General features: G+C 38.8%; 1 protein-coding gene across 5 annotated transcripts in view; it reads right to left on the reverse strand.

The window, feature by feature from the left end:
- The window catches only part of LOC122707784 (complement factor H), a 192,174-nt gene that overhangs the window by 56,415 nt on the left and 116,043 nt on the right, over positions 1-19,716 (reverse strand). For 2 of the 5 annotated variants that reach the window (XM_043923643.1, XM_043923641.1), the window contains exon 1: positions 5,708-5,826. The exons of 2 other annotated variants lie outside the window; for them this stretch is intronic. In XM_043923643.1, the coding sequence (XP_043779578.1) occupies positions 5,708-5,765 (58 nt within the window). In that variant the 5' untranslated portion in view covers positions 5,766-5,826. Of the gene's footprint in view, positions 1-5,707; positions 5,827-19,716 lie in introns of those variants that run through there. One more of the 5 variants, XM_043923642.1, reaches the window with a different exon arrangement.

Genomic DNA, 19,716 nt, shown 5'->3' on the forward strand with positions numbered 1-19,716 from the left:
TCTATGAATTATATTTTTGTTCAGTTAATTACACTTACTGCATTATGGTTTCAATGGGAAGAAAAGTTACATAAAATTCAGATAATTGAAATATGTAAGGAGGTTCTTGATAATGAAGGTCAAATTATGTCTTGTGGGTCATATTATATAAAATTTGTACATGGATTCTCTTGGTAGAAAACTATACAGACTTATTAAATGAATTCTCCTTAAGTACAGAAGTCCTAACCTTGGTTGACTGAAGTAACATCTTAAGAATGTTACAGAATGAATTATTATGTTATGAATGAAAGTACAGATTTTATCTTATGGCTCATCTTCCCTCTTTTTCCTTATTTTCCATTCTCATCAGAAACCAAAATCCTGACATTTCTTCTCAGACCAGGTCAATGTAGAAAGAAAACAGTGGTTTTTTTTTTTTTTTTCAATTAACATTCATTACTTTAATTTTCTTTTTACTGGAAACATGAGATATATATAGAGAAATACAGTAATTTTCATTGATCAAATCACACAGAAAAGTTACATTATTATTTATCATTCACACTAGATATTAGACATCTTTTCCCTTGCTTGTCTAATCAGAAAATTAACAATGAATAATTCTTAATATCCTAATGGTTAAGATTAAGGGAAACACTTGAATGCTTATGTCTAATTTAAATTGGAGTATTTCAGTATTAATTAAATTCAGTATTTCTTATAAATATTTTAAAAGAGGTATAATATAACTGCATTTTATTATTCCTATATATTGAGTAATTTTCACATATATGCTTACTATGTGAATTACAAACTTTGAATCTTTGCATATCTTAATCCCTTTAACAAAGACTTGTTAATTATACCCTCTCATGGCCTATAGTCTGCATCTCTCATCACTGATAGATTTCCCCCACTTTTATGAAGCTTCTCTACATTTTTAGTTTGACATGCTTATTTAGTTTGATTCCTCTTAAGTAACAGTCTAGGTTTCTTCCCACTACTTTTTGGAGATTAGAATATTTTCTCTTCATCCTTGAATTTTACAAATTTCACCATGTATGTCAAGATATGTGTATTTACACAATAATTCCATGTTGGGTAAGCTTGAATGTTTGTATTTGCAAGAAGCAAGTGATAAGAAATCAAGTAACTTTGTATTACATTGTAAAGGAGAGATTTGAGTCCTGATTATCTGATTTCAGAACTAGTGCCGTTATTCACCTCATTTTGATGCTTCATAGAACATGAATCTGTAAAATAATCCACTGAGACTCACTTCCAAAAGGTACACAAAGAGGGCATAATTAAAAGTAAGCATCATTACTATCACTGGCCTGAGCTATTTTCCTCCTCTCTTTTATTTGGGCATCTGTGAATCTGTATTTGTCTCTAACTAGATCATTTATTGAAGCACATATAATAGTCCACTGTAGTCAGTGGGGCACTGACTTTGTCAGGACTCAGAACAGCCTCATTCACCTCTTACACTTTTACCAACACAAGTTCTGGTCTCATGAGCAGGCTTGGCTGTCCATCATAGTGTTGACTCAGATTGATCTCAAAAGTGATGAAAAGTTTTCACTAAGTTTTAAAAGTGTTTCTAGTCTTCCTGTACCTGTGCAGTTTATTCCTATGATCCAGGCCCAGGATCTTATAATTATCACAGCTAAATATCCTGTTATTGAGCCCAGCCTCACGCATGGGCGTCTTTCTGAGCAATAAATCTGTCCTAAAGCAGGCTAACTTTCAGCAGCACAGTATCATTCCAGGTGTATCTCCTTTGCTCCGTTAAACTGACTGATGATACAAAACAGCAATGGAGCAGGCCTGAGAACATTGCATCTGATAATCAGCTCATTTAATGAAATTATGAATATTGATAAACTATTTAACTAGCTAATTTCCTCATCTTGTCCACAAGAACTTTACAAGGTCCCTTGTGGGATAACTTTGCTGTGATATAGATACATTTGGGTTGATCTACCATTTTCATGGGCTTCCGCTATGGCTCAGTGGGTAAAGAATCTACCTGTAATGCAGAAGACAAAGGAGATGTAGGTTTGAGCCCTGGGTCAGTCATATTCCCTTGCAGAAGGAAGTGGCAACCCACTCCAGCATTCTTGTCCGGAGGATTCCATGGACAGAGGATCCTGGAGGGCTATAGTCCAAAGGGTCGCAAAGAGTTGTACATGGTTGAGGGACTAAGCAACAGCACCGTTTTCATAAATCCATCTTAAACAAGATGAAATATCTCTAGTATAATTCTTATGCCGATTGAAATCTGTTTAATACTGCTAACACCTTCATTTTAAAAGAAATTATGCTTCAAAAACTCATTTTAGATTTATGCTTGTAATTACTGTTAAGGTTATTGAACTCTTTTACAAAGTTACAGTTTTCTTTCGTGGAATATCTGGTTTAAGTATGCTGAAATTTTACAATGTGCTGCTAGAAATAACAGGATTGTTACTATAGACAGGAAAGAAGTTGAGGAGTAATGGCAGCATCCCCAGAAAATACTCTGTTCAGTTGACCTGACGTTTTTCTATATGAGATGGTTTTAGGAAACTACACAATGCCTTCCACACCCCCCTCCCCAAATATTAGAGCCTAAGTCCTCTCTACTGAGTGTGCAGGACTTAGTGTCCATTTCTAAGGATCACACATGACGGACGTGACAGTGTGTGACCAAGTCATACCTGGTGTGGAGGCTTCCTCCTCCCTCTCTGGGGTCACTGGCTCTGAGGAAAGCGAGCTGTCTCTCAAGCAAGCTGCAGAGATGCCCAGCTGGTCAGGTACAGAGGCCTCCCCACAAAGCCAGGAGAGTGAGCCAACTCGGAAGCAAAGCCTCCAGCCCAGCTGAGCGTCCAGGTGACAGCGGCCCAAGTCAGTACCCAGACGGCCACCCAAACAGGGTGATTCAGACCTAGCCCACAAAGCCCTTTCCTTATTCCTGAGCCACAGGAGCTCTAAGAATATGGGGACGCGTTGTCTTAAGCCAACATGTTTTCTGGGAAATTTGTTAATTGGGACTGTGTATCTGATACAGTGGGCGTTCCAGATGGTGCTAGTGGTAAAGCAGGAAGCCGCCTGCTGACAGAGGAGGCATGGTGCATGCAGGTACATCCTTGGGTCAGGACGATCCCCTGGAGGAGGGCATGGCAACCCACTCCAGTATCCTTGCCTGGAGAATCCCATGGACAGAGGCGCCTGGAGGGCTATAGTCCACGTGGTGGCACAGAGTCAGACAGGACTGAAGCAACAGCGTGCAGGCACGCAGGCATCTACCACAGTAGGTGTTAGATACTGTGAGTTTGATATAATGGCTTGGATCCGATATTACAATTACTTTCAGGCTAAAAATTTCACAATTGCACCAATCAATTATGAAAAATAACTCTGCATAAATATTCAAGCATTTAGCATTAAGACCACTTTTGGAAAGAGTTCAGTTGTTAATGAGAGGATAAGTGTTGCACTGGAATGTCTGGTGAAGAGTTGTCAAACTTTCACATTTCTCTTTCACGTTGTGTACTCCTCCTTTTGTCTGGAAACATGCCTGTAGCCTTATCTCTAATTGATTAATAAACCATCACTCATATACCTGGGAATCAGAAGAAGCTGAATTAAATAATATGTCTGCCTTCTCCTTAGCAAGAATAATGGTGATGGAGCCTTTCTTATAAGTGATCTGGGGCCTGAGCTGCTCTTAACTGTAACACTTAGGACTGGACAGGAAGCTTTATTGTGCTGTAAATGTTGTTCACGAAGTAATTGCCAAATGGACTAAAATCACATGCAACAAATTATAAGATGAATAATGCAGAATGATGCAGATTCTATTCACACCTTGAATTTCACAAGGTATCATAAAACTCATTAGAGGTTTTGTTTAAAAGAACTTGAAGACAACTGGATTATTAAAGAAAATGAAAGACAAAAACATCATAATGAATAAATTGTAAGTTTATTTTTTTTGGAGTAAAATCCTTGTTTTTAATATGATTTAATTACTTAGATTAATACATTTATATAATTTAGTTTTTTGTTTCTCATTAATTTTTATTGGAGTGTAGTTACTTTACCTTGTTGGGTGAGCTTCTGCTGTACACCAAAGTGAATCAGTTATATGAACATATATATATATACACATAAATATATATCCCTTTTTTTTGGACTTCCTTCCCATTTAGGTCCCCAGACAGCATTGAGTGGAGCTGCCTATGATACACAGTAGGTTCTCATTAGTTATCTGTTTTATTCACAATAACCAGGACAAAGAAGCAACCTAAATGTCCATCAACAGAAGAATAGACACAGAAGAAGTGGTCCATATATACAATGAAATATTACTCATTAAAAGGGATGAAATTGTGTAATTTGCAGAGACGTGGATAGACCTAGAGACTGTCATACAGAGTGAGGCAAGTCAGAAAGAGAAAAATAAATATTGTATAATATTGCTTATATACAGAATCTAGACAAATGATTCAGATGAACTTATTTGCAAAGCAAAAATAGAGATATAGGCATAGAGAATGGATGTATGGATACCAGGGGGCCCAAGGGTAGAGGGATGAATTGGGAGATTGAGCTTGACATGTATACACTATTGTAAAAAATAGATAACTAATGAAAAGAACTTATAAGTTTAAAAATAAAAGTGACAAGCTTTTTTCAAGGTTGTCAACATTTCCATTTCTCTCTGAAAATAATTTTAAATGTATTGGCATTACACTGGAAATTAAGACTGTATTCCACATTTTGTAAAAGGAAAATATGTCTGGTACCTAAGCTGGATTTTTAAAAGCCTTAAACTAACAGTGATGTTAATGACCTTTAATAGGTCTATTAATCTGTAATCACAGTACAGTCAACTGAGCATATTTAAAATGAGATTTGAACCTGCAAAAATCACCATATGTAAAAGTATAAAAATAACCATTGTTCTCCAGAGTTTCCTCATATTACAATTAAGACTCTCCTAAACATTCTGGAATTATAATCTAGCTTTTCTGTGAAATATTTGCTATTTACATTTTCATGAACATATTCACACGGCCCCATAATCTACATGAGTACCTTTTTGCACTGTGGAACTCAGATGACATAGGAAAGGATTCAATTTGTTTTCCTCTTTTATTTTTTTATTTATTTATTTTTTACCTCTAGGTATTTTTTTTCATTTATTTTTATTACTTGAAGGCTAATTACTTTACAATATTGTAGTGGTTTTTGCCAAACATTGACGTGAATCAGACATGGGCTTACATTCCTCTTCTAGGTGAGTATCTGGGAGAAGGCGATGGCACCCCACTCCAGTCCTCTTGCCTGGAAAATCCCATGGATGGAGGAGCCTGGTGGGCTGCAGTCCCTGGGGTCGCTAAGAGTCAGACATGACTGAGAGACTTCACTTTCACTTTTCACTTTCATGCATTGGAGACGGAAATGGCAACCCACTCGAGTGTTCTTGCCTGGAGAATCCCAGGGACGGGGGAGCCTGGTGGGCTGCCATCTATGGGATCGCACAGAGTCGGACAGGACTGAAGCGACTTAGCAGCAGCAGCAGCAGGTGAATATCTGATAATTTTTCCATTAAGGTATTCTTATGGTTATCTCACAGTGCAGACTAGTTTAACCAGATTCAAACAGAAAGAAACACAAAGGAAAGTATAGTTATATTTAGAGGGAAGGCTGAGTGTTCACATCTGTTTCCACTTACCCTGTCCATGAGCAGTGTAAAACCACGAGGTGAGAAGGACATTGATTAGCAACAACATGTTAGATTTTCCCAATGGTGCATTCACACAAATACTTCAGTTGCACTGTTTAGGGTTCAAAATCTACTTCATTTGCAGTTACCTAGTGTGACTGAATTTAAATGCATTACAGTGAAGCTAGTTAATTAGTGCCATTTAGTAAATATCAAAGTTCAAAGTTTCAAGATGTCCCCAGCTTGTTTCTGTTGGTAGTTTCAAAATAAATTATTGTATTCATCACCTGATATCTATGTCCACAACTTTCTGTGGCTAATATGGACTGGTTCCAAAGCCATATATCAGATACTAACTTTCAATAATGTATTTCTAGAGAGTAGGTGAAGGTTTTCCTAGACATTTGAGTCATCCATATTTTCATGGACTTAGGAAAGTGAATAGATTTTTTTTTAATTATAGTAGATCTTAAAAACAATCACACAAGTTATAGCACAACCCCTTTATTTACATGCTATTTATGAGTGGGCTTTATGATTATCAATTTTCCCAATTTTGTTGATATATAACTGACATAAAGCACTGCATAAGTTTCAGGTGTATGGCCTAATGATGTAATTTTAATATATCATGAAATGATTACAACAGTACAGTTTCTGAATATCCATCATCTAATATAGATATAAAATTAAAGAAATGTGAGGTGGGAGAGGGGATCGGGATGGGGAATACATGTAAATCCATGGCTGATTCATGTCAATGTATAACAAAAACCACTACAATATTGTAAAGTAATTAGTCTCCAACTAATAAAAATAAATGGAAAAAAAATTTTTTTAATTAAATAAATAAAAAAATTGTGATGAAAATTCAGGACTTACTGTCCTATTAACTATCATACATAAGATACAGCAGAATTAATCATATTAACCATGTTGTACACTACATCCTTAGTTCTAACCTATCTTACAGCGGGAAGTTGGTACCTTTTGACTGGCTTCATCCAGGTCCCCTATCTCCAGCCCTAGCCTCTGGTAACCACAGATCGATCTCTTTTTCAAAGTGTTTGTTTGCTCAATTGGCCTACACATTGTGTTACTTTCTGTTACACAGTGTGGTGATTCCATGTTTCTGTCCATTTCAAAATAATTGCCACAGTAAGTCTAGTTACCATCTATCAAGATTTTTAAAATTGCATAATTATTAACTATATGCTCTACAGTGAATATTTCATGTTTATGACTCATCCATTTTGCACCTGGAAGTTTATCACCTTCTTCTCACCCTACCAGAGGATCTGGAGTGCATGCCCATGAATAGACACATACAGAACTGTTCATTGCAGCTTTATTCATAAACGGCAAAAATGCAAATGGTTCCCATGAACATTCAGAGAATGGATAAAACATTTGTAGCATTTTCATGCAATGGATTCATATTCACTAATTTAGAAAACAAAATGAAGTACTGATATAGACAGCAGCTTGGGATAATCACACAGCTCTGGTAAATGAAAAAATCAAACACACTCACTAAGTACGTTTCTTATAATTTCACTGGTAGGCATTTCAAACAGTGGAAAAGCTCATCATGAAGGCAGTGCCTATGAGATAAGGTGTGGTATAGAATGGGAAGACACAAGGAAACCTGAATATGTGCTGGACATTTGCTCAATTTAGTTCTGGGTAATAGTTACACAGGTATACATATGTGTTAAAAAAATCATCAATCAGAACACATAAGTTTAACTTTACTTTAGGTGTTTAGCTATTTATATGTTTACTTTGTTTAAAAAAAAATTACCATTTTCAGAATAAAATGTAAAGTTAAAAGTTATTGTTTTTCTTCAAAAGGTCATTTCTCATTGAACCCAAACCTCCACCTCAAAAAGAAATAGTGTAATCATGGAATATGGAGAGACTTCAAAAAGCATGATGGAACATTTGAGATGGTGAAAATATTCTACATCTTGATTATAGAGTGGCTGTAGAGATGTATTGTAGAAGGAAATGGAAACCTACTCCAGTATTCTTGCCTAGGAAATTCCATGCACAGAGGAACTTGGCAGGCTACAGGCCATGCGGTCCCAAGAGTTGGACACAACCTGTCATTTAAACCATGACATAACTATACATATTTTATAATAGTCATCATGTTGAATATTTAAAATAGACATGTTAAAAGTGTCTTCAACTGTAAAAGTAATGGGAAGTTCCTCAGAGTTCCAGGTGATTAAAAGGAAGGGGGAAATAGAAGGACTGTAGAATTCTGCAAAGAAACTAAAAGACCAAGGCAATAATAGAAGAGCATTTTCATGAAAGTTAAGAAAAGAAAATGAAAACCAAGAGTTTTACATCCATACAACCAGACACCCAAGTACTAAACTACAGAAAATATTTTTAAATGTGAAAGAACTCACAGGACACTATTGATAGACAGATGCACACATTCCATGGCTATAGCTACATGCTTAGTCACCCAGTCATGTCTGGCTCTTTGCTACCCTTTGGATTATAGCCCAACAGTCTCCTCTGTCCATGAGATTTTCCAGGAAAGAATACAGGAGAGGGTTTCCATTTATTTCCTCCTCCACAGAACCTTCACAACCCAGGAAACAAACTGGCATTCCTGTGTTTCCTGCATTGCAGGCAGATTCTTTAAACGTAACTGCCTCCATGGATGTAGGGGATACCTTAAATATGGATTCTACCTTATTCCAGCTGAATGAAGAGTTCTAAAGTATAGCAAGAAGAGATAAGAAAGCATTCTTAAGTGAACAAGGCAAAGAAATAAAGGAAAACAATAGAATGGGAAAGACCAAAGATCTTTTCAAGAAAATTAGAGATACCAAGGGAACTTTCATGCAAAGATGGGCATACTGAAGGGTAGAAACAGTTTGGACCTAACAGAAGCAGAAGATATTAGAAGCAGTGGCAAGAATGCATAGAAAAACTGTACATAAAAGGTCTTAATGACCCTGATAACCATGATGGTGTAATCACTCACCTAGAGCCAGACATCCTGGAGTGTGAAGTCAAGTGGGCCTCAGGAAGCATTACTATAAACATAACTAGTGGAGGTGATGATGTTCCAGCTGTGCTCTTTCAAATCCTAAAAGACAGTGCCAATAAAGTTCTGCACTCAATATTCCAGCTAATTTGGAAAACTCAGCAGTGGCCATAGGACTGGAAAAGGTCAGTTTTCATTCCAATCTCAAAGAAGGACAATGCCAAAGAATATTCAACCTACAACATAATTACATTCATTTCACATGTTGGCAAGGTAATGCTCAAAATCCTTCAAGCTAGATTTCAACAGTTTGTGAACTGAACTGAGACTTCCAGATGTATAAGCTGGATTTAGAAAAGGCAGAGGAACTAGAGATCAAATTGACAGCATCCGTTGGATCGTAGGTAAGGCAAAGGAATTCCAGAAAAACATCTACTTCTGCCTCTATTGACTACACTAAAGTTTTTGATTGCGTGGATCACAACAAACTGGAAAATTCTTGAAGAGATGGGAATAACAGATCACCCTGGAAAGCTGTGCATAGTTCAGGAAGCAACAGTTAGAACCAGACATGGAACAAAGCTGCTGCTGCTGCTAAGTCGCTTCAGTCATGTTCGACTCTGTGCGACCCCTTAGCGGCAGCCCACCAGGATTCCCCATCCCTGGAATTCTCCAGGCAAGAACACTGGAGTTGGTTGCCATTTCCTTCTCCAGTGCATGAAAGTGAAAAGTGAAATTGAAGTCACTCAGCCGTGTCTGACTCTTCTCGACCCCATGGACTGCAGCCAACCAGGCTCCTCTGTCCATGGGATTTTCCAGGCAAGAGTACTGGAGTGGGGTGTCATCGCTTTCGCGATGGAAGAAAGAGCCAGTTCCAAACTGGGATAGGAGTGCATCAAGGCTGTATATTGCCACCCTGTTATTTAACTTTATGTGGAGTATATCATGCAGAATGCTGGGATGGATGACTCACCAGCTGAAATCAAGATTGCCAGATAAATATCAACAACCTCAGATATGCAGATGATAACACCTCTTTGCAGAAAGCAAAGATGAACTGAAGAGCCTCATGATGAAGGTGAAAGAAAAGAGTGAAAAGGCTGGCTTAAAACTCAACATGAAATAGCTAAGATCACAGCATCCAGTCCCATCACTCCATGGCAAATAGATGAGGAAACAATGGAAATAGAGGCAGACTTCATTTTCTTGGACTCCACAATCAGTAACGAGAGTGATTGCAGCCACAAAATTAAAAAAAAAAAAAAAAACCTCCTGCTCCTTGGAAGAAAAGCTGTGACAAATGTAGACAGCATTTTAGAGAGCATCACTTTGTCAAAAAAAGGCCTGTGTAGTCAAAGCTATGGTTTTTCCAGTTCATGTTAAGATATGAGAGTTGGACCATAAAGGAGGCTGTGTACAAAAGTACTGATGCTTTGAAACTGTGGTGTTTTCTTGAGAGCCCCTTGGAGAGCAAGGAACTGAAACCAGTCAATCCTAAAGGAAATCCAACCTGAATATTCATTGGAAGGACTGATGCTGAAGCTGAAACTCCAATGCTTTGGCCACCTGTTGTGAAGGGCTGACTCATTGGAAAAGACCCTGATGCTGGGAAAGGCTGAGGGCAGGAGGAGAGGGGTTGACAGAGGACGAGATGGTTGGATGGCATCAGTGACTCAATGGATATGAGTTTGAGCAAACCCCTAGGGATAGTGAGGGACAGGGAAGCCTGGCGAGCTGCTGTCCAAGGGGTTGCAAAGGGTGCAACACAAGGGAGTGACTGAACAACAAAATCAAGTTTATTCCACCAGATGGCGCTGTTCAGTCTCCAAAGAAGGTTTGTTTGTTTGTTTGTTTTTAATTATTCTGTGGGCAAGGTAGGAAGGGGCCTTAAAGATTCTGAGACTCTTTTTGCTTTAATATACATGTCAAAATATGACTTGGGAAATGACAAATAAAATGATGTTAAACATTTTGTGTATTTTTATTTTCCAGAGCTGAGACTGAAATAAGGACTGGGGCATGGGTAGAGTTACATTTGTGTGAATTATATACTCTGCAAAGTAGAAAGAATGTAACCAAATCACAGCAGGAGAAGGAAGAGTTGAGGGGAATATAAACACCAACCACTGAGAAGTAGGCGAGTGTTCAAACATCCCACTTACAACTGGCAGCAAGATGTCAAATAGTTGAGTGTAAAGAAAACAAGATCGGTGTTCTCAGAAACATACTATACAGGTTTAGACATATAGAAAAGACACAAAACTTTCTCAAATAACAAAGTAAATGTAAAAGCACAAACGGAAAGAAGAGTGTATATATTTCAGCATGAGATGCTATAACAAAGATCCACCAAACATGAGTCATTACTATAAGCATGTACAGTGTGAACTTGTCTATTCAAGGAAAGGGTCCTTCAGTTAACTTAACCTTAGTCTGTGCTGTCTACAAGGGACACACCTAATCAGAGTGACCTAGGAAACTAAACCTGATTCATGCACTGCAATTGGCCAGGCTTGGCAGGCTTGGAGGAGAGAGAGGCAGGGAGAGACGAGGAGACCGAGACGGAGTATTATGAGGTGAGTTAGAATTTAGATTTAATAAGAATTAAAGGAACAAGGGGAAACAGTGGAAACAGTGTTAGACTTTATTTTTCTGGGCTCCAAAATCACTGCAGATGGTAATTGCAGCCATGAAATTAAAAGACACTTACTCCTTGGGAGGAAAGATATGACCAATGTAGACGCATATTAAAAAGCAGAGACATTACTTTGCCAACAAAGGTCCATCTAGTCAAGGCTATGGTTTTTCCAGTGGCCATGTATGGATGTGAGAGTTGGACTGTGAAGAAAGCTGAGTGCCAAAGAATTGATGCTTTTGAACTGTGGTGTTGGAGGAGACTCTTGAGAGTCCCTTGGACTGCAAGGAGATCAACCAGTCCATCCTGAAGAAGATCTGTCCTGGGTGTTCATTGGAAGGACTGATGCTGAAGCTGAAACTCCAACACTTTGGCCACCTCATACGAACAGCTGACTCATTGGAAAAGACTCTGATGCTGGGAGGGATTGGGGGCAGGAGGAGAAGGGGACGACAGAGGATGAGATGGCTGGATGGCATCACCGACTCGATGGGCATGAGTTTGAGTAAACTCTGGGTGTTGGTGATGCACAGGGAGGCCTGGCATGCTGCGGTTCATGGGGTCGCAGAGTCATACACGACTGAGCAACTAAACTGAACGGAAGTGAAAGGAACAAATGGCTCAGCAGGTAAAGAGTCCGCCTGCAATGCAGCAGACACAGGAGATGCAGGTTGGACCCCTGGCTCGGGAAGATGCCCTGGAGGGCATGGCAATCCACTGCAGTACACTTGTCTGAAGAATTCCATGGACAGAGGAGCCTGGCGGGCTACAGTCCATGAGGTTGCAAGGAGTCTGAGAGGACTGAGCGAATAAGCTCACGACTAGGCACACAAAGGAACAAAGGGCATTGCACAATGCAAAAAGTCCAAATCACAGTTAAAACTTACCAGGTTGGGAAACTTGTGCCAGATCCAGAAACAAGAGGTTCTACTGCTTCCTGGATGTACCTTCAGCTTGCAACCACACCTCTCTTGTTGGAGATACGGCTTTGCAGTTAGTTCTGGGTCTAGAGAAGAAGAGGAACAGACTAGCAGGATTCTAACAGGATTTTCCCTCTGGATCACTAGACCTCCACGTGGCGATCCCTCACCAGATCTCTGTCTCTAACTACTGTGGGCAACTGCCACACTGGTAGAGCTGGAGAAATCCTCCTTGTTTCTGCTTTCGCACTCCAATTTCTATGGGCAAAACTCAGGGAAAACCTGTAAACTAGAAGAGTGTGAAACATCGTTTATAAGCTTTAACCTCTAAGAGAGCATAGCAGTGTGAAGAAGGTGGATGTGGTGCTTGGCAACCCCAAGTAAATAATCAATGTAGTTAATCACTGTCCACAAAAACAACAATGATGCTTCTACATAAAAGCATTAAACCTGTCTTCTAAAATGAAGATTCCATTGTTCTCTTTCTATAGACTGAAGTCCAAACTTCCAAGAGTCACCTTATTTATCTGTGGTTACACTATTACCTTCTTTAATTTAGTCACAACTCCACACAGGTGTCTTGTACTTTAAAAGATTGAATGATTTTTCTTTAAAACCATAAGGGCAAAGAGGAAAAGGTAATTAGAAATTTACAAGTTTATTTATAAAAAAGAAAGCTAGAAAGCACAATGAAGCAATCCTCACTTCAGTAGTCATCTTTAGAGTCTGTTGAAATTATAAATTCATTTTCTACACCTGATTATATATTTGCCTTGTCTTCAGCGTGCAATGAAACAGTCCATGTACCTGCCCTTGTGGGGTTAACCTAAACTTCATTTCCAAATGGACAGAATCTAGAGGGATCTCACACTTAATCGGTTCCTGCAGTCTTCCATTAACGTTTATGGGAACATGGACAAGTGCAAAGGAGAAGCCTCAGAGAATCTCCTGTATCCAAATATGATTTCCCTGTCCACACCATGTAGCAACAGACAATGACCGTTCGATGGCTGAGTTCGATGTCCCCAGCCTGTGTTCATATCGATTTCTGTACCTGACAGTTCAATGACATAAGAGGCTTAAGATAATACATAGTTACTTTCCACTTCCAGGAAAGGGAAATATCCATTTTTCTGGTGAAAGACCTTATACTATGACCTAAACGTTGCACTTTGGCAGAGTAAGAAATTGTAAGCTTGGAAAAAGAATGCTATTAATGATTGAACATCTTAACAAATACAGACAAACTAGTAATCAACAAAACCTAACACTAATACTTGGTTAAAAAAGGAAATACAAGAAATCAAGTTCTTGCAAAGACAAGTAGAAAATTTCTTTGTGCAAGCAAGTTATAGTGATTGATACAATACACTGCTAGTAAGTTACCATCCAAACAAACTTGCAACAATTTTAGGGTATGTGATATTGTGATTTTCAAAAAAAGATATAGTTGGTCTTTGTCCCTGTTTTGGGCACAGAACTCTAGAAACTCTTGGAATTCTTTATATGTCTTTTGTTATGTTAATACAGTGACTTTTGGAAACCCTTTAAAGATGGAAGCTAGTTGCTCAGGGAACCAACTATACGATTAGATGGTTGAAACAACAATGTTACCCTCCTGATGTCCAGCAAAGGGCAAGGGACTGGAGGTTCCGTCAGTTAGCAATGGTGAATGAATAAATTATGCCCATGTGGTGATACCTGAGCTCTGAAAATCTCCAGCACTGATAGCTCGGAGGAACTGGGAGAGTGAGCCCTGGACAAGCATGGAAACTCTGACCTTAGTAGGTTCCTGCTGTCTTCTATTAACTTCTACCACACCTTTCCCTGGGCCTCCCTTCCATCTGGCTGATCCTGAGTTAATCCAATTAGTTTCTTTTGAGTTCCATGGGCCACACTAGCAAGTAACTGCACCTGAAGATGAAGCTGTAGCTACATCCGATCTTAATGATTAGACCAGATGTGCAGGGTCACAAGGATTTGTGATCAGCTTCTGAAGTGGGGAGGGTGACATTTTTGTGGGACTGAGCCCTTAAACTCTGGGATCTGAAGCTGTTTCAGGTAAGTGGTGTTAGTTTGAACTAAATTGTAGGATACCCAGCCAGTGTTGGAGAATTGCTTGGAGGTATGGAAAAAACATACATATCATGATAGAAAATATCATCAAACTACTTGAATAGCATATTTCAGTTGGGATAACAAATAGACTTGTCCTCAGTGGGAATAAACTTACAGTTATGTGCAGTAACTGAAAATGTTCAATTTTACAAACCCATCTTTGCACAGTTACAATAAAGCTTCTGGTCTTCCCGCCCACTGTTTCCTTCATACATTGTTGTTCAGTCGTGTCTGATTCTGCGACCCCATGGACTGCAGCACACCAGGCTTCCCTGTCCTTCCTGTGCACCATTCACTAAACTGACACCTGTCTAGGTTGGTCATAACTTTCTTCCAAGGAGGAAGCCTCTTTTAATTTCATGGAGCTGCAATCACATAGACAGTGCACTGAAAGGAAAGACATCATGTTCCTGACAATGGCGCATTCAGTCAAAGCTATGGCTTCTCCAGTAGTCATGTATGGATCTGAGAGTTGCACCAAAAAGAAGGTTGAGCACTGAAAAAAGGATGACTTTGAACTGCAGTGCTGGAGAAGACTCTTGAGAGTCTTTGAACCATAAGATCAAACCAGTCAATCCTAAAGGAAATCAATCCTGACTATTCTTTGGAAGGACTGATGCTGAAGCTGAAGCTCCAATACTCTGGCCACGTGATGCAAAGAGCTGACTCATTGGAAAAGACCCTGATGCTGAGAAAGACTGAAGGCAAAAGAAGAAGGGGGCGGCAGAAGATGAGATGGGTTAGATAGCATCATAGACTCAATGGACCTGAAAGACTTCAGCAGACAGTAGAAGACAGAGGAGCCTGGCGGGCTACAGTCCATGGGGCCACAGAGTCAGACACTAGTTAGTGATTGACCGACAGCAAACCTGACACCTGACCTTGTCTGAGTAACTGAACTGTGCCACTTCTTAAAGTTTTAGGAGAGAACTTCTTCCTTCTTTTTTTTTTTTAATATTTGTTTTAATTGATTCTTGATTGCTTAACAATATTGGTTTAAATCTGACATACATCAACATGCATTAACCATAGGTGCACATATATCCCCTCCTTCTTGAGTCTCCCTCCCACCTCTCACCCCTTCCCACCCCATCTGGGTTTTTACAGAGCCCTAGTTGAGTTCCCTGTCAGAGAGCAAATTCCTGTTGGTGTCTGTTTACATATGTTAGTGTTTATGCATCCGTGCTATTCTCTCCATTCATCTCACCCTCTCCCTTTTCTCCCCGACCCTTGTCCATAAAAGCATGTTCTCTATGTCTGCATCTCCACTGTTGCTCTGTGAACAGGTTCATCAGTACCATGCTTCTGCTGCTGCTGCTAAGTCGCTTCAGTCATGTCTGACTCTGTGCGATCCCATAGACGGCAGCCCACCAGGCTCCCCTGTCCCTGGGATTCTCCAGGCGAGAACACTGGAGTGGGTTGCCATTTCCTTCTTCAATGCATGAAAGTGAAAATTGAAAGTGAAGTCACTGAGTTGTGTCTGACTCTTAGAGACCCCATGGACTGCAGCCCACCAGGCTCCTCCGTCCATGGGATTTTCCAGGCAAGAGCACTGGAGTGGGATGTGATTCGTTCTCCAACCATGCTTCTAGATTCCTTATAAGTACATTAATATGTGATATATGTGTTTTCTCTTTCTGACTTACTTCACTCTGTATAATAGTCTCTAGGTTCATGCATCTCGTCAGAACTGACTCAAATGCATTCCTATTTATGACTGAGTAGTATTCCATTGTATAAATGTACCACAGCTTCTTTGTCTATTAAACTGTCGATGGACATCTGGGTTGTTTGTGAGCATTAACTACCGTAAATAGTGCTACAATGAACACTGGGGTACAGGTGTCTTTTTCAGTTTTGGTTTCCTCAGGGTATATGCCCAGAAGTGGTATTGCTAGGTCATAGGTTGATTTTATTCCTTGTTTTCTTTTAAGGAATGTCCATACTATCTTCCACAGTGGCTGTATCAATTTACATTCCCACCAGAAGTGCAGAAGTTTCCCTTTCCACAGACCCTCTTCAACACTTGCTGTTTGTGAATTTTTTGATTATGGCCATTCGGTCTGGAGTGAGGTGATATCTCATAGTAGTTTTGATTAGCATGTCTGTAATGAGTGATGTTCATGGATTTTTTAGCCATCTGTAGGTCTTCTTTGGAGAAATGTCTGCTTAGGTCTTTTGCCCACTTTCTGATGGGCTTGCTGGTTTTTCGGGCATTGAGTTGTATGAGCTGCTCCCATATTTTGGAAATTAATACTTTATCAGCTGTTTCATTTGCTATTATTTTGTTCCATCCTGAGGGTTGTCTTTCACTTTGTTTATAGTTTCCTTTGCTGTGCAAAAGCTTTTAAGTTTAATTAGGTCCCACTTATTTATTTTGGTTTTATTTCCATTATTTTAGGAGATGAGTTATACAGGATCTTGCTATGTTTTATGCCATGTGGTATTCTGCCTATGTGTTCTTCTAAGAGTTTTATACTTCCTGGTCTTACATTTAGTTTTTAATCCATTTTGTGTTTATCTTTGTGTATGGAGTTATGAAGTGTTCTAATTTCATTCTTTTGCACATCACTGTTCAGTTCGTCCAGCATCAGTTATTGGAGAGATTGTATTTTCCCCATTGTATATTCTTGCCTCCTTTCTCAGAGATAAGGTGCCATGGATGTATGGGTTTATCTCTTGGCTTTCTATCTTGCTCCATTGGTCTATACTTCTGCTTTTGTGCCAGTGCCATGCTCTCTGGATGACTATAGATTGTAGTATAGTCTGAAATCAGATAAGTTGATTCCTCCAGATCCATTCTTCTTTCTTAGAATTGCTTTGGCTATTTGGGATCTTCTGTGTCTCCATACAAATTGTGAAATTTATTGTTCTAGTTCTGTGAAAAATGCAATCGGTAATTTGATATTGCATTCAATCTGTAGATTGGTTTGGGTAGTGCAGTCATTTTCATGATATTGATTTTTTCAACCTTGGAGCATGGACTATCCCTCCATCTTTTATGTCATCTTTCATTTCTTTCATCTGTGTCTCATAATTTTCTGTATATAGTTCTTTTTTCTCCATAGGTAAGCTTATTCCTAGGTATTTTATTCATTTTGTTGCAATGGTAAATGGGATTGACACCTTAATTTCTCTTTCTGATTTTTCTTTTTATTACATAAAAATACAAGTGATTTCTGTGTATTATTTTTTTTATCCTGTGATTTTACTAAATTCACTGACAATTTCTAGCAATGTTCTGAGAGTATTTTTATGGTTTACTATGTATCAGATCAGTTCGGTTCAGTAGCTCAGTCGTGTCCAACTCTTTGCAACCCCATGAACCGCAGCACACCAGGCCTCCCTGTCCATCACCACCTCCCAGACACCACCCAAACTCATGTCCATTGAGTCAGTGATGCCATCCAACCATCTCATCCTCTATAGTCCCCTTCTCCTCCTGCCCTCAATCTTTCCCTGCATCAGGGTCTTTTCCAATGAGTCAGCTCTTTGCATCAGGTGACCAAAGTACTGCAGTTTCAGCTTTAGCATCAGTCCTTCCAATGAACACCCAGGACTGATCTCCTTTAAGAGGGACTGGTTGGATCTCCTTGCAGTCCAACGGACTCTCAAGAGTCTTCTCCAACACCAGAGTTCAAAAGCCATGTGTTTCTATGTATACTATCATGTTAATGTAAATGGTGAGAGTTTTACTTCTTCCTTTCCAATTTGGATTTCTTTTATTTCTATCTCTTCTCTGATTGCTGTAGCTAGGACTTCCAAAACTATGTTGAATATTAGTGGCATGACTAGGCACCTTTTTCTTGTTCCTGATCTTAGAGGGATTGCTTTCAGTTTCTCAACATTGAGAATAATGTTTGCTGTGGGTTTGTTGAATATGCCCTTTATTATGTTATGGTAGGTTCCTTCTATGCCCATTTTGAAGAGTTTTTTTTTTTTTTAATCATAAATGGGGCCCGAATTTTGTCAAAAACTTTTTCTGCATATATTGAAATTATCATATGATTTTAGCTTTCAATTTGTTAACATGGTGTATCATTAATTGACTTGTGTATATCCAAGAATCTTGCATCCTTGGATAAACTCAAATTGATCATAATGCAGGATGTTTGTATTGTGTTCTGAATTGTTTGCTATGATTTTATTGAGGATTTTTGCACCTCTGTTCATCAGTGATATTGGCCTATAATTTTCTTTTTTTTTTTTTGTCACATCTATATCTGGTATTGGCATCACTGTGATTTTGGTCTCATAGAATGAGTTTGGAAGTGCTTTTTTCTCTGCAAATTTTAGGAAAGGTTTTACAAGGATGGGTATTAGCTTTTGTCTAAATACACTGGTGATGGAATTCACCTGTGAAGACATCTGGCCCTGGGCTTTTGTTTTTGGAGAGATTTTTGATCACAGCTTCGACTTCAGTGTTTCTATTTGGCTTGTTCATAATATCTATTTATTCCTGGTTCAGTCTTGAATTGAAGGAGGTTGAACTTTGCTAAAAATCTGTCCATTTTCTCGTTTGTCTGCATTACTAGCACACAGTTGCTCATATTAGTCTCTTATGATCTTTTGTATTTCTGCATTGTCTGTTGTGACCTCTCCTTTCTCATTCCTACTTTTGCTGATTTGATTTTTCTCCCTTTTTTTTCTTGAGAGTCTGGCTAATGGTTTGTCAATGTTGTTTGTCTTCTCAAAGAACCAACTTTTAGTTATTAATCTTTACAATCATTTTCTTCATTTCTTTTTCACTTATTTCTGCTCTGATCTTTATGATTTACTTCCTTGTACTAATTTTGGGTTTTGTTGTTGCTGTTGTTGTTCTTTTATTAGCTGGTTTAGGTGTAGAGTTAGGTTGTCTGTTTATGATTTTCTTGTTTCTTCAAGTAGCATTGTATTGCTATAAACTTCCCTCTTAGAGCTGCTTTGCTGCATCCCATAGGTTTTGTGTCATTGTGTTTTTGTTCTCATTTCTTTCTATGAATCTTTTGATTTCCCTTCTGATCTTTTCAGTAACCTCTTTATTATTTAGAAATGTATTGCTTATTCTCCTTGTGTTTGTGTTTTTTACAGTTCTTTCCCTGTCATTGATGTCTAGTCTCATAGCACTGTGGTCAGAGAAGATGCTTGGTATGATTTCCATTTTCTTAAATTTACTGAGGCATGATTTGTGGCCCAAGCTGTGGTCTATCATGGAGAATGAAGGTTCCATGTGTACCTGAAAAGAAAGTGTATTCTTCTGCATTTTTGGATGGAAAGTTCTGAAGATATCAACTAATCCAAGAGGGCTAATGTTTCATTTAAGACTTGTGTTTCCTTATTGATTTTCTGTTTTTGA

The sequence above is a fragment of the Cervus elaphus genome, chromosome 14 (genome assembly GCF_910594005.1).
Source record: "Cervus elaphus chromosome 14, mCerEla1.1, whole genome shotgun sequence".
In the NCBI taxonomy this organism is placed as follows: domain Eukaryota; kingdom Metazoa; phylum Chordata; class Mammalia; order Artiodactyla; family Cervidae; genus Cervus; species Cervus elaphus.